The sequence below is a fragment of the Lineus longissimus genome, chromosome 10 (assembly GCF_910592395.1).
Source record: "Lineus longissimus chromosome 10, tnLinLong1.2, whole genome shotgun sequence".
Taxonomy (NCBI): domain Eukaryota; kingdom Metazoa; phylum Nemertea; class Pilidiophora; order Heteronemertea; family Lineidae; genus Lineus; species Lineus longissimus.
In genome coordinates this window covers 11,545,543-11,557,694 of record NC_088317.1, presented here as the reverse complement: position 1 = coordinate 11,557,694, position 12,152 = coordinate 11,545,543, and the positions used below count along the sequence as shown (strand labels likewise).

General features: G+C 46.9%; 1 protein-coding gene across 1 annotated transcript; it reads left to right on the top strand.

Annotated features, from left to right (window-relative positions):
* Positions 1–9,496: 9,496 nt before the first annotated feature.
* Positions 9,497–10,927, top strand: LOC135494320 (uncharacterized). Its single transcript, XM_064782234.1, has one exon. The coding sequence runs from the start codon at positions 9,497–9,499 to the stop codon at positions 10,925–10,927; it is 1,431 nt and encodes a 476-aa protein (XP_064638304.1).
* The last annotated feature ends 1,225 nt before the right edge of the window (positions 10,928–12,152 follow it).

Below are 12,152 nucleotides of genomic sequence, written 5' to 3'. Positions count from 1 at the left end.
CTTCTGCGGGTATTCAGATCATGTGACTTGCCAGGGATTACAGGCAGGACACATGCTTACACAATCTGAAAGAAAATCCTTGCCCGCGGTTATCGTTAATGAGTGGTAGTCCTCTTACGTAAGACCATTCATAGGCCTTTTAGCACAATTTATACAGTGCTGCCATCTGTTGTCAACTTATGAAACTAAATTTTCATTCCACTTTGGCCAGATGATATTTTTCTACAGGGATGCACAACATGGGAGAATAAATGGCTGAAATGTAGGCCTACCTACAATGTAGGAGGAAACCAGAATATCCTGAAATCCTTTGTTCTTCCCATTTAGAGTCCGAAATTTATGGGATTTTCTTAGTTCCAGTCACTTGGCGACCCAGGCTAGGGCCAAGACCTCTGAAGATGAGCTTTCTTCTTGCTGCCTCCAACATCAAGGCAATAAGCTGGCAGTCCTTGCGTAATGTACTTGAGCTTGACATTTTGCTTCTCATTGGCATATTTCTATGCAACAGATAAACAAAAGGAAACCTTTTGTTTTTCAATACAAATCTACTATGTTTATTCTTTTATACAGACATGACAGACTTTTATTTTGGATATCCATGTACAAAATGAAATAATGAAGGCATTCAAGCTTCAAGCACTAAAAACACGACAGAAAATATTTTTGATACGTACAAAATGAAATAATAAAGGCACCCAAACTTCAGGCACTGCAGACATGACAGAAAATGTTTTTGAAATATGTACAAACAAAATAATAAAGGCATTCAATTCAAGCTTCAAGCACTCATTACAGACATGATAGATAAACTAAGTTTGATTATGTACAAAATGAAATAATAAAGACATCCAAGCTTCGAGAACTATGTGCATGTAAGTGGCTTGGGTATAAGGAACTGGAATACTAGTAGTCAGTGACAAGTTTTGACAATGATGCTTATGTGCGATACTGGGACGAGTAAATAATGAACCATGTGAATACAATCTCCAGCATTATTATAATCACACATACCTAAACGTACCAAAATATTATTCTAATTTGTTCAATACATGTAATCTTCCCCAGTCTACAAATCAATTTGTTCAATGATCTCAGCACGCTGCTTGGACCTCGTCATCATTGAAGCTGCCAACTGGTGGTCATCCTCGGAGTACTTGTACGCTGTCTCTCTTGTCAAACGCCCGCATTTCTGCTGGGCAGCAAGACGCGAGAAATAGCTACTGACTTGCTGGGTGGTCAGCCAATCATCCCTCTCAAATTGGTTCTTAATCTTTTTGGCCACAAGGCCAGCGCCAGTAATTGTGGTATTGTTGTTAATAACACCCTTTTATGTATTGTTGTAATTGCCCTAATACTATTTGTGTATGCATGTACATGTATGTATGTTAGGCCACTCTAAGTTCAGCCCTACGACTGGTTGGTCGTGTGCTTATTTTGTCTCACATTAAAGTTGTGTTGGATTGGATATCGGTGTTGCTTTGTCGTTGTGTTCTACCCTAACTGGCGTGGTGGCAGCGGTTCCTTCGAACCCAAAAACCGTGCCTACGAGTGAACGATACTCTAACGGCGGTAGGACAATCGCAAAACACGGCACAGTGCTAACGTGCACCGTATCTTCACCGGATTCGTACATATCAAGTGATCCGAATTTCCAATTCCATCATGCAACGCGCGCCGAAACAGTGGTGCTTGACCAAAAACGAGACGATAAGTTCGTTCGAGAACTGGAAACAGAACTTAGTGTACACCCTATCCCTTGATGCAAACTTTGCCCAATTTCTGGTGGATGGTATGACTTGGGGCAAGAAAACCAAGACTGAACCGGTTCGCGGGTTCAAGGATGACCCAGCAACCGTACCTGAAGGATCCAGGTGGACTGCCCAACAAAAGGTGTCCATGTTAGAACTAATGTTAGGTCAAATAGCGAACTTCTGTCCAATTATTTCCCGGAATACTATAGTGAAGAACTCCACATCCACCGATCTCATTTGGCAAACTATCCGATTACACTTTGGATTCCAGACAACGGGTGGCCATTTCCTTGATCTGGCCGACTTTCAACTAGGGCCTGACGAAAGACCAGAGGACCTATACCAACGGCTCGTGGCCTTCGTCGAGGACAATCTACTAAAAGCGAACGGCTTATCTCACCACGGGTCTGTCATGACCGAAGATGAAGAGCTCTCACCTTCTCTCGAGAATATGGTAGTACTTACGTGGCTCAGACTCATCAACCCGGAGTTACCCAAACTCGTTAAACAACGTTACGGGACCGAGCTAAGATCGAGGACCCTATCATCGTTAAAACCGGAGATCTCCCAAGCCCTCGATCCTCTACTGGACGAAATACGTACGAACGAAAGTGCTAAAGTGATGCGTGCCGCAGCATCACACCAATCCGTTCCTAAAACCAATTCGTTTCGCCCTCAAGGGAGATCAGGCAGAAAGTTCGACGGCAGAGGGGATAAGTCTTGTCCTCTTTGCAAACAGGCGGGTCGCAGTGATCAGGGACACTTCCTAAGCGAGTGCAAGTTTCTCCCCGAAAAGGATCGCCGCTACATGGTAAGAGCAAGACAGATACTAAGTATCCTTGACAATGACAATGCCGATTATGACACAACTACTCAGGAACCTCAGGTGTCCAGTTTTGATTGCAGTAGTGACATTCAAGGTCCGAGTAGCTGTGACTTTAACCCATCAGCCCAAAGAATCCAGGTGCGTCAGTCACCCTACATAAACTGTTTCTATGAACACCATGGCGCCCGCATCACTATTGATACTGGCGCAACAGGGAACCTCATCAGCTTGCCAGCTTCTAAAAGACTTGGCGCAGACATCCGTAAAAGCTCACAGTCTGCCCACCAAGCTGACGGGTCATCCCCTTTGAAAGTCATTGGGGAAACTAGGCTGACATTCACCAGAGACGATCAACCATTATTTTTTGAAGGTCTTGTCATTGAAAACCTTGATGTAGATATCCTTGCAGGTACCCCGTTCATGGAACATAATGACGTTTCCGTCCGACCTGCAAAACGCGAGGTCCGACTTGGCGACGGCTCCAAGTACATCTACGGCTCACTACCCGAACCATCTGGTCGTCATGCAATTCGCTCATGCGTAATCCGCGCTCCAGACCAATCTGTCACGATTTGGCCCGGTGACTTCCTTGAAATAGACACCCCGGTCGACATTCCCCCCGATTCGGAATTCGCTCTGGAACCCAAGGTAGACGCCAGACTCGCAACAGAAACTTGGCCTAGTCCAGCCGTGATACCAAGTATCGCAGGAAAAATCCGCATCCCTAACACTACTAGCGAACCCGTTGTCCTAAAACGCAACGAACATATATGCCAGATTCGCCCCGTCTTCGTGCCGGAAACAGATCCTGCGCCGACGCGATGCACAAAGACACCCCTGATACGGGCTAAGTCTGACTCTTCAAAACACTCCGCTACAGTGAGTCTTGACCCTGATAACATCCTACCCCCCGACATAGCCACCAAATTCCGCTCGACCCTAGACGAATATGACAGCGTATTCGACCCAAACTTCAAAGGTTACAACGGAGCTTCCGGTCCGTTCGAGGCTAAGGTTAACATGGGCCCGGTACAGCCCCCACAGAGAAAGGGTCGCCTCCCTCAGTACGCGCGTAACCAATTACTCGAGCTTCAAGAGAAGTTCGACACCCTAGAACACCAAGGCGTATTCAAACGCCCTGAAGACGTAGGCGTGAACGTGGAATATCTAAACCCATCGTTCTTGGTAAAGAAATCCAAAGGCGGATTTCGGCTCGTCACCGCTTTTACTGACGTGGGACGCTACAGCAAACCCCAGCCCTCCCTAATGCCTGACGTGGACTCAACCTTGCGCCAGATCGCGAAGTGGAAGTACGTAATCACTACAGATCTCACCAGCGCGTTTTATCAGATTCCCCTCTCCCAAGAGTCTATGAAATACTGTGGTGTTTGTACCCCATTCCGCGGCGTTCGTGTCTACACTCGATCGGCGATGGGCATGCCCGGCTCTGAAACAGCACTTGAGGAACTAATGTCTCGCGTTGTAGGACACCTCATTCAAGAAGGCATCGTAGCTAAAATAGCCGATGACCTCTACATCGGTGGAGACACCCCAGAGGAGCTCCTCCTTAACTTCAAGAAGTTCCTACACGTCCTGCATATCAATCGTCTCGCACTTTCAGCCCCGAAAACGATTATCGCTCCTAAGAGTACAACCATCCTTGGATGGATCTGGTCTCTGGGTACCCTCCAAGCTAGCCCCCATCGCATCGCAACCCTCTCGAATTGCAATCTCCCAGAGAAAGTGAAGGACCTAAGGTCTTTCATTGGCGCCTATAAGGTACTTGCCCGCGTTATCCCGAGATGTTCCGATGTACTCACTCTGTTAGACCAAGCTACCGCCGGCCGCGAGTCCAAAGAGAAAATTGTTTGGTCTGACGAACTGTGTGAAGCCTTCAAAAGCGCTCAGAAAACACTTGGAACAAATCGCATTATCACGCTACCTCGTCCAAGTGACACTCTGTGGATCGTAACAGACGGCGCATTTAGAAAACCTGGTCTAGGCGCTACACTCTACGTCACTCGGTCAGACAAGGTACACCTAGCCGGTTTCTTTAGCGCAAAACTACGAGACAGACAAGCTACTTGGCTACCGTGCGAGGTCGAAGCTTTGTCAATCGCAGCAGCTGTCAAACATTTTAGTCCTTATATAATCCAAGCCACAGAAAACACTTGTGTCTTGACAGACAGTAAACCATGCGTACAAGCATTTGAGAAACTCTGCCGCGGTGAGTTTTCTGCAAGTCCTAGAGTCACCACATTCCTGTCAACAGCGAGTAGATACCAGGTATCTATACGCCATGTATCGGGCTCTTCCATACTGCAGTCGGATTTTGCAAGCCGCAATGCCCCACCATGTGATGAGCAAGGTTGCCAAATCTGCAGTTTCGTAAAACAAACCGAGGACTCAGTCGTTCGACGCGTACCTGTAAACGTATCCGACATTGTGTCCGGCATTCACAAGCTCCCGTTTACCAGCAGGTCGACATGGCTATCGATCCAGTCTGAGTGCGCAGATTTAAGACGCACACATGCGCACCTGAAGCAAGGTACACGCCCTTCCAAAAAGGTAACTAACAGTAAGGACGTGAAACGTTACCTCAACGCTGCGACGATTGCAAAAGACGGTCTTTTGGTTGTACCCCAGAACGAACCACTCATCCCAACGCGTGAACGAATAGTCGTTCCCCGTCAGGTACTAGATGGCCTACTGACAGCTCTCCATGTTAGGCTTGACCATCCGTCAACCAATCAACTGAAGTCGGTTACCCACCGCTACTTCTTCGCCTTGGATCTCGACAAGTCCATTGAAAAGGTCGCTCAGTCTTGTCACAAATGCGCATCGCTTTTGAAAACCCCACATTTGTTTGCGGAACAAAGTACTTGTGATCCGCCAGACACCGTCGGTGTATCATTCGCTGCAGATGTGATCAGGCGCAACAGGCAGTTCATCCTTGTCCTCAGAGAGTGTGTGACGTCATACACTACGTCAACCCTTATCGAAGATGAGCGCCATGAATCACTCCGCGATGGTCTCATCCGCCTATGTGTTGATATTAGACCCTTAGATGGTCCTAACGCTGTAATTCGCGTTGACCCGGCGCCAGGCTTCAAAGCTTTAGTCAGCGACAAACAGCTATCAGAACTCAAAATCGCGATCGAAGTTGGTAGAGTAAAGAACGTCAACAAAAACCCGGTAGCCGAAAAAGCTGTCCAGGAATTAGAGTTGGAGTTGCTAAAAACTGACCCCACAGGTGGGTGCATCTCCGCGAAGACCCTAGCCATTGCCTCTGCAACCCTAAATGCTCGCGTCCGCTCAAGAGGCCTCTCCGCACGTGAAATGATGCTACAACGTGACCAGTTCACGAACAGACAGCTGAATATGTCTGACGAGTCTTTGATCCGAAATCAACACAGTAAGCGCAAAGACAATCACCCACATAGCGAAAAGTCAAAAGCTCCGAACACGCGCACCTCCGACACTGGTTCAATACAGGATTGGGAAGTCGGCGACATCGTGTACCTCTACGCCGATCGTAACAAGTCCGCATCTCGTGATCGTTACATCTTGACGTCACTAGACAACAATTGGTGCAATATCAGAAAGCTTGTTGGTTCTCAACTGCGAAATGCATCTTACCGGGTCAAGAAAACTGAGTGTTATAGGGTACCAAGCCAGGTAGTTCTAGACACTAAAAACTATAAGTACTCGACAGATGACGATGACGACGACGACTCCGACGTGACCGTGTGCGTACCTGCGACGGAACGTGCCTTATCCGAACTCCCAGAGCCAATACAGACGCCACCGCCACCGCCCGTTCCCGAGATTCCTCTGGAAATAGCCGAGCCTTCGACCCAAAATGAACCATGCATATCCGCGTCCACTGACCCTCAACCTCTGCGACGCTCCTGCCGTGATCGAAAGCAAACGCAGTTTTACGGCCATTTATAATTCAAACCTCATTCTCATGATCATTCGTGAATATATTGGACTCTCACTATCATCTTTCTAAAAGAAAAAGAGGTTGCGCCAGTAATTGTGGTATTGTTGTTAATAACACCCTTTTATGTATTGTTGTAATTGCCCTAATACTATTTGTGTATGCATGTACATGTATGTATGTTAGGCCACTCTAAGTTCAGCCCTACGACTGGTTGGTCGTGTGCTTATTTTGTCTCACATTAAAGTTGTGTTGGATTGGATATCGGTGTTGCTTTGTCGTTGTGTTCTACCCTAACTGGCGCAGGGTTCTCCTTTTTGCCAGTGTTGGCACCTCGCATAAACTCTTCAAACAAGAAGTCCTTTACTTGTTGAGCAAATCGTTTGCTCTGTCGTGGAGCCTTCACCGCCCATCCAGCAGGAACAGGATTGGTTGCAGGCGACATATCAGAGTCTCCAGTCATCATGGGACGCGTCGTTGTGGTGATGTCTGATACCGTACTGGCCCACTTCCTAGCAATTGTGTCAAACTTCGTGTCGACCGAATCCACAGAATGCTTGCCTGCAGCAATATGGAGATCAAGGTCCTCCTGGGTTTTGAAGGTTTTGCTGCAGGTCGGCTCCAAACAAGTAATGGTAACACTAACAGCCCGAGTTACTGCAGACTGCCCAAGAGTACCAGCAAGGGTATTTGGACGCGCATACTCCACAGCAAAGGCCACTTTGGTTGTGTCCTGTGCCTTCTTGTTCTTCAACAGTGTCTTGTAGGAAAAGCGCTGTGGAGTACCAATCTTGTAACCACATGTTACCTCTAGCCCATCATGCTGGTAGACAAAGTTAGTGAACTTTGTTACGCCTTGCCATGACAACCTCTCCACCATAACCAGTTAGTGAATTTCTACCACTGCCACGTAGCAACCTTTGATGGAGCTGGCACAGTGTGCCTACCAGTTGATGTTGAAGGGAGAGGCTGTAAACAGATCAGTGTGGAGGTGAAATTCAAGTTACAAAGACGCGCATCTTGTCAAACGCCCGCATTTCTGCTGGGCAGCAAAAAGGCATGAAAATAAGCTTTTTGCTTCTGGAGCCAAAAACAGCTTCCAGAGTTTTAGAATTTCTCAATTTAGGGTTTTTTGCAGAAGCTGTTTTCAGCAAATATTTTCAGATTTATTTTGAAGAAATTGATGATTTCAGCTGTACTGCTCCAAAGGTAGACCTGTCAGAACAACTTGAAGTTATTATAAAAATACAACAAATTCAGCAATGGCGCGTACAATGGCCTTGGTATGCAGTCATTTGTTTGTTAGGTCTATACTTGTGGTGGTCGGGCCCTCTCTGCCTGCCTCGAAGCGCCAATTCATCATGTTCATGAACTTGAAAGTACATTATGAATCTTACCTCTAGAAATGTCTGGGCCTGGGAGCCAAGGGAACCCTTCTTTTCTTCATTGTGTTGCTGTATGCAATCTCTACAAATCCCTGAAAAATATATAAAATACTTTACGTTACAGTGTCATTCATGTCATGATATCAGGCATTACCCGATCTTTCAAACTCAATTAATTGGGGGAATAAAAGCTACTAACTGTACCATCAGGCCGAGGGCCTACTCGAGACCAAATTGACAAACGTATTTTTTAGATAAATCGTAGGCCTAAACAAGACGACATTTTAATCGGCAATGCTTACCTGACCCAACCGGCAACAGCACGTTCCACGTTCCACTTCCCTGGAAGTTACACTACCGACACCGCGGTACGTTTTCCTCGTTGAGGATAATCGGTGAAGAGGGTGCTGGCACTTCCTGGGGGACGTCCAACACAAACCCAATCTATAGCGATGGTAAGGGCATATTGTCTTTCCTCTCAACAAAGGGCTTTGCAAGTCGAAATGTCCTGAACGAAGGGCAATCAGTTCCCATTCAGAATGCACAGTAGAAACTGCAGTGTGCAAACCTTTCAAATGCCGTCTCACATCATTCGTGCACTGGTGCAAGGGTACCACACTGACATCACCTGGATATTTTTTTCATTAGTTCACAATCATACGAGTTAGATACAGCAAAAAATGAACATCTTAGACCATGAAGAGCCGGGCTTTCTTGACTTTCCATGGCCATAATGGCATGAATGGCTGAAACATGTGTTTTGGTGGTTTTTTTTCTCGTAAACGTCTGTGGACTAATTCCTCATGGGCCGTGGCTATGCTAGCCGATGTCCGAGCCCTATTTTACCCCTTTTTGGGGTGGGGATGAGGGGAGGATTGGATCCTACACTCCTATATGACGATGATGGTCATTTGAAACCCCTTCCACAGGCCGTAAACTGTCAAAAATAGGTTATAAGGCAATAGCATGAAAAAGTGCCACCTGTTGTGAAACAGTGCAACTATCACAAGAGTGGGAAAATATGGGTTCTTTGAAGACATACTATGAAAAAACTAAAACCGCGGGCAAGGTTTTGTTTTCGGCATATAATTGCAAAATTCTTAACCTTTACTCCAAACCAAACATCATTGGCCTCACCCCCGCAGAAGATGAGATTTTCGCCATGAAGTACTGCGTTGTTTTCACTGTTAGAGGGTAAGACCCTTTTCAGGGGGGGGGGGTCTTGGCAGAAAACCCCCACCCCAAAAAAATTCAGACTACCATGAAATTATTCCTTTACAATCCCACTTTCATACTTTTATATGATATATTATATTTGTTTTGCATTCAAGCTGGAAAAAATCAAAATAAACAAGCATATTTTGCAGAGAAATAACTGCTTTTTTTATTAAAAAAGGGCCAAAAACGTTTCGGTCCCTTATTCCTGTTCTGAGTGATTAATCGAGGAATCACTTCAGCAATCATCATCATGCCTTAGGGTCAACTTATGGTCAATATACGGGCCGGTTCTGTTCTACCCCCACCTTAGCACTTTTTGCAGATTTTGCATGGTCCATCCACGAACTCACACTTAAGTGTTAAGGTAGCGGAGATGAATCAACCAAACACAAGGCGAGGATGTCTCAGTGACGTGAGTTCCTTGTATGACCCTCTGGGAATGGTTGGACCGGTCACACTACATGCCAAGCGAATTCTTCAGATGACAAGCAAACTTAACGTTGGATGGGATGAGCAGCTGCCGGACGTGTTGCTAAGTTCATGGCTGAAGTGGAAAGTCAGTCTAAGTGGGCGAGGAGAACTTCGCATCCCGAGGTCGTACTTTCCAGAAGAGACTCCAGTTAGCATAGAGCTACACCACTTCGGAGACGCGTCTGAAGAAGGATATGGAACAGTCAGTTATCTTCGCAAGGTGAAGGATGATGGAACAGCCCACTGCTCGTTCGTTATGGCTAAAGGAAGGACAGCGCCATCAGTCTTTGTGTCAGTTCCGAGACTGGAACTTCAAGCTGCCGTAGTTGCGTCAAGGGTGGATAGACATATCCGGAGGGAGCTTGATCTAGAAGTGGACAGAGTCGCATTTTGGACAGACTCCAGAATAATACTGCAATACATAAGGAATGAATCCATGAGGTTCAAAACCTATGTTGCCAACAGGGTAACAGAGATTAGGGATTCTAGCAGGCCGGATCAGTGGAGGCACGTCCCGGGGAAGGATAATCCCGCTGACGATATCTCAAGAGGTCAGTCAGTGGAAGTGTTCATGAAGAACAAGCGGTGGTTCAAAGGACCGGATTTTCTACAAGAGCGAGAAGAGAATTGGCCAGTAACAGACGTTGGCCCGCTACCAGCTGCAGATCCAGAGATAAAGCAAGAGAAGGTCGTTGGATTGATACTAGCGCCTCCTGCCTGCTCTACTCTGGACCAGATGCTAAAAAGGTGTTCGTCTTGGGTGATCCTTCAGCGTCGAGTAGCGATACTAATGAAGTTTTGCGACTACATCCGAGCGAAGAGCAGCGGGAAAACCCTGGTGGGGGAGCAGTTTCGGAAGATCACAGTGAATGATTTGGAGAAAGCTAGGCTAGCGGTCGTGAAGTATGTCCAGAAGGAGGCCTATGGCCAAGAAATTGCCGACCTGCAGAAAACGGGAAGAATCAAGGCTTCGAGTCAGCTCAAGAGTCTGAATCCGGTCATCATTGATGGTGTGTTGAGAGTGGGCGGGAGACTGTCACGGGCGCCACTCTCTCATGACGCAAAGTTCCCAATGATAATCCTGAGAGGTAGCCATCTAGCCTCTATACTGATCTGCCATTTTCATGCCAAGGTTGCGCATGCAGGCCAGGAGCAAGTCTTAGCTGCTTTAAGGGAGACGTTCTGGATCCAAAAGGGTCAGATTGCGGTTCGTAAGATCATCCGCTCGTGCATTGGATGTCAGAGGCATCAAGCAAAGAGGATGCACCAGTTGATGGCAGACCTACCTCGAATGAGACTTCAGGCATTTGAACCACCCGCCAAGAAGGAATAAGGTGGCACTTCCAACCCCCGACTGCGGCACATATGTCCGGGGTATGGGAGAGGTTGGTTAAGTCAGTGAAAGGGACTCTGAAAGCGATACCTGGTGAGGCCCTTGTGACGGAGGAGGTTTTGTCTACCGCGATGATTGAGGCCGAGAGAATTGTCAACAGCCGACCACTGTGCAAAGTCAGTGATGACCCACAAGATGATCAAGCCCTGTCACCCAGTCATTTCCTGTGTCCCAGGGGGATCTTGTCAGTCCCTCCTGGCGACTTCGACGAGAGGGAGAAGTATCGCAGCAAGTGGAAGCACGCCCAGATCCTTGCAGGCCATTTCTGGGATCGGTGGCTTCGAGAATATCTGCCGATGCTCATGGAACGGAGAAAGTGGCGGGAGAAGGTTCAAAACGTTTGTGTCGGCGATCTCGTCATGATGGCTGAGGACAACTTGCCGAAGGGAGAATGGCCGATGGCTCAAGTTGTGAGGACCTTCCCCGGCGATGATGGCTGTGTTTGAGTGGTGGAGGTGAAGGCGAAGAATTGGAACCTGTACGTTCGACCAATCAGCAAGCTTTGTATGCTTGAGGCAGCCACCGAGGATTAGGCAGTTAGACTCGTATTTGGATAGGCACGTTACGATTATATTAGTAATGCGTTGTATTGGACTTTAAGTAATCCCAAATCGCGCGTCGTGTTGACTGTTCTTAATAATTGCGCCGTGCTGTGAAATATCCGCGGCATTCGCGAAGGAGTTGCACCGCGGGCAGAATAATCCCAGCACTCCTTAAGGTGTTCTGGTTGTCTACCCAGGCCCTCACCCTTTGATTGAAGTTCGGTGTTACGTGATAGTTCCGCGTTCTAGTTACTGTTAGCAGTTCATAAGTTTGATTCATACCCTGATTCGCATCGTGATTTGTTATGTTTACGCGTGGGACTCCGTGTGTTACCGTATCTTTGATCAGAAGAATTTGTTTTTTGGACATTTTCGAGCCAATCCGCATGGTTTAGTGACAGTGGTTTCTCTAAGTGAGAAGTATGTTGGACTTTTACGGTATTTAGATTTACCCAGGGATTCTCAAGTGGCGCTTTAAATTTGATTTTGGACTCATCTTTAGTCTGGACTCTCCAAGGGGGGAGTATGTGCGCGCCAATTGTTACATCTGGTTACATTGTTAGTTTTGTAAGAGCGTTACATCGGCTGAAAAATAACGTGTCAGTCGATTAGCCTGTTTTACG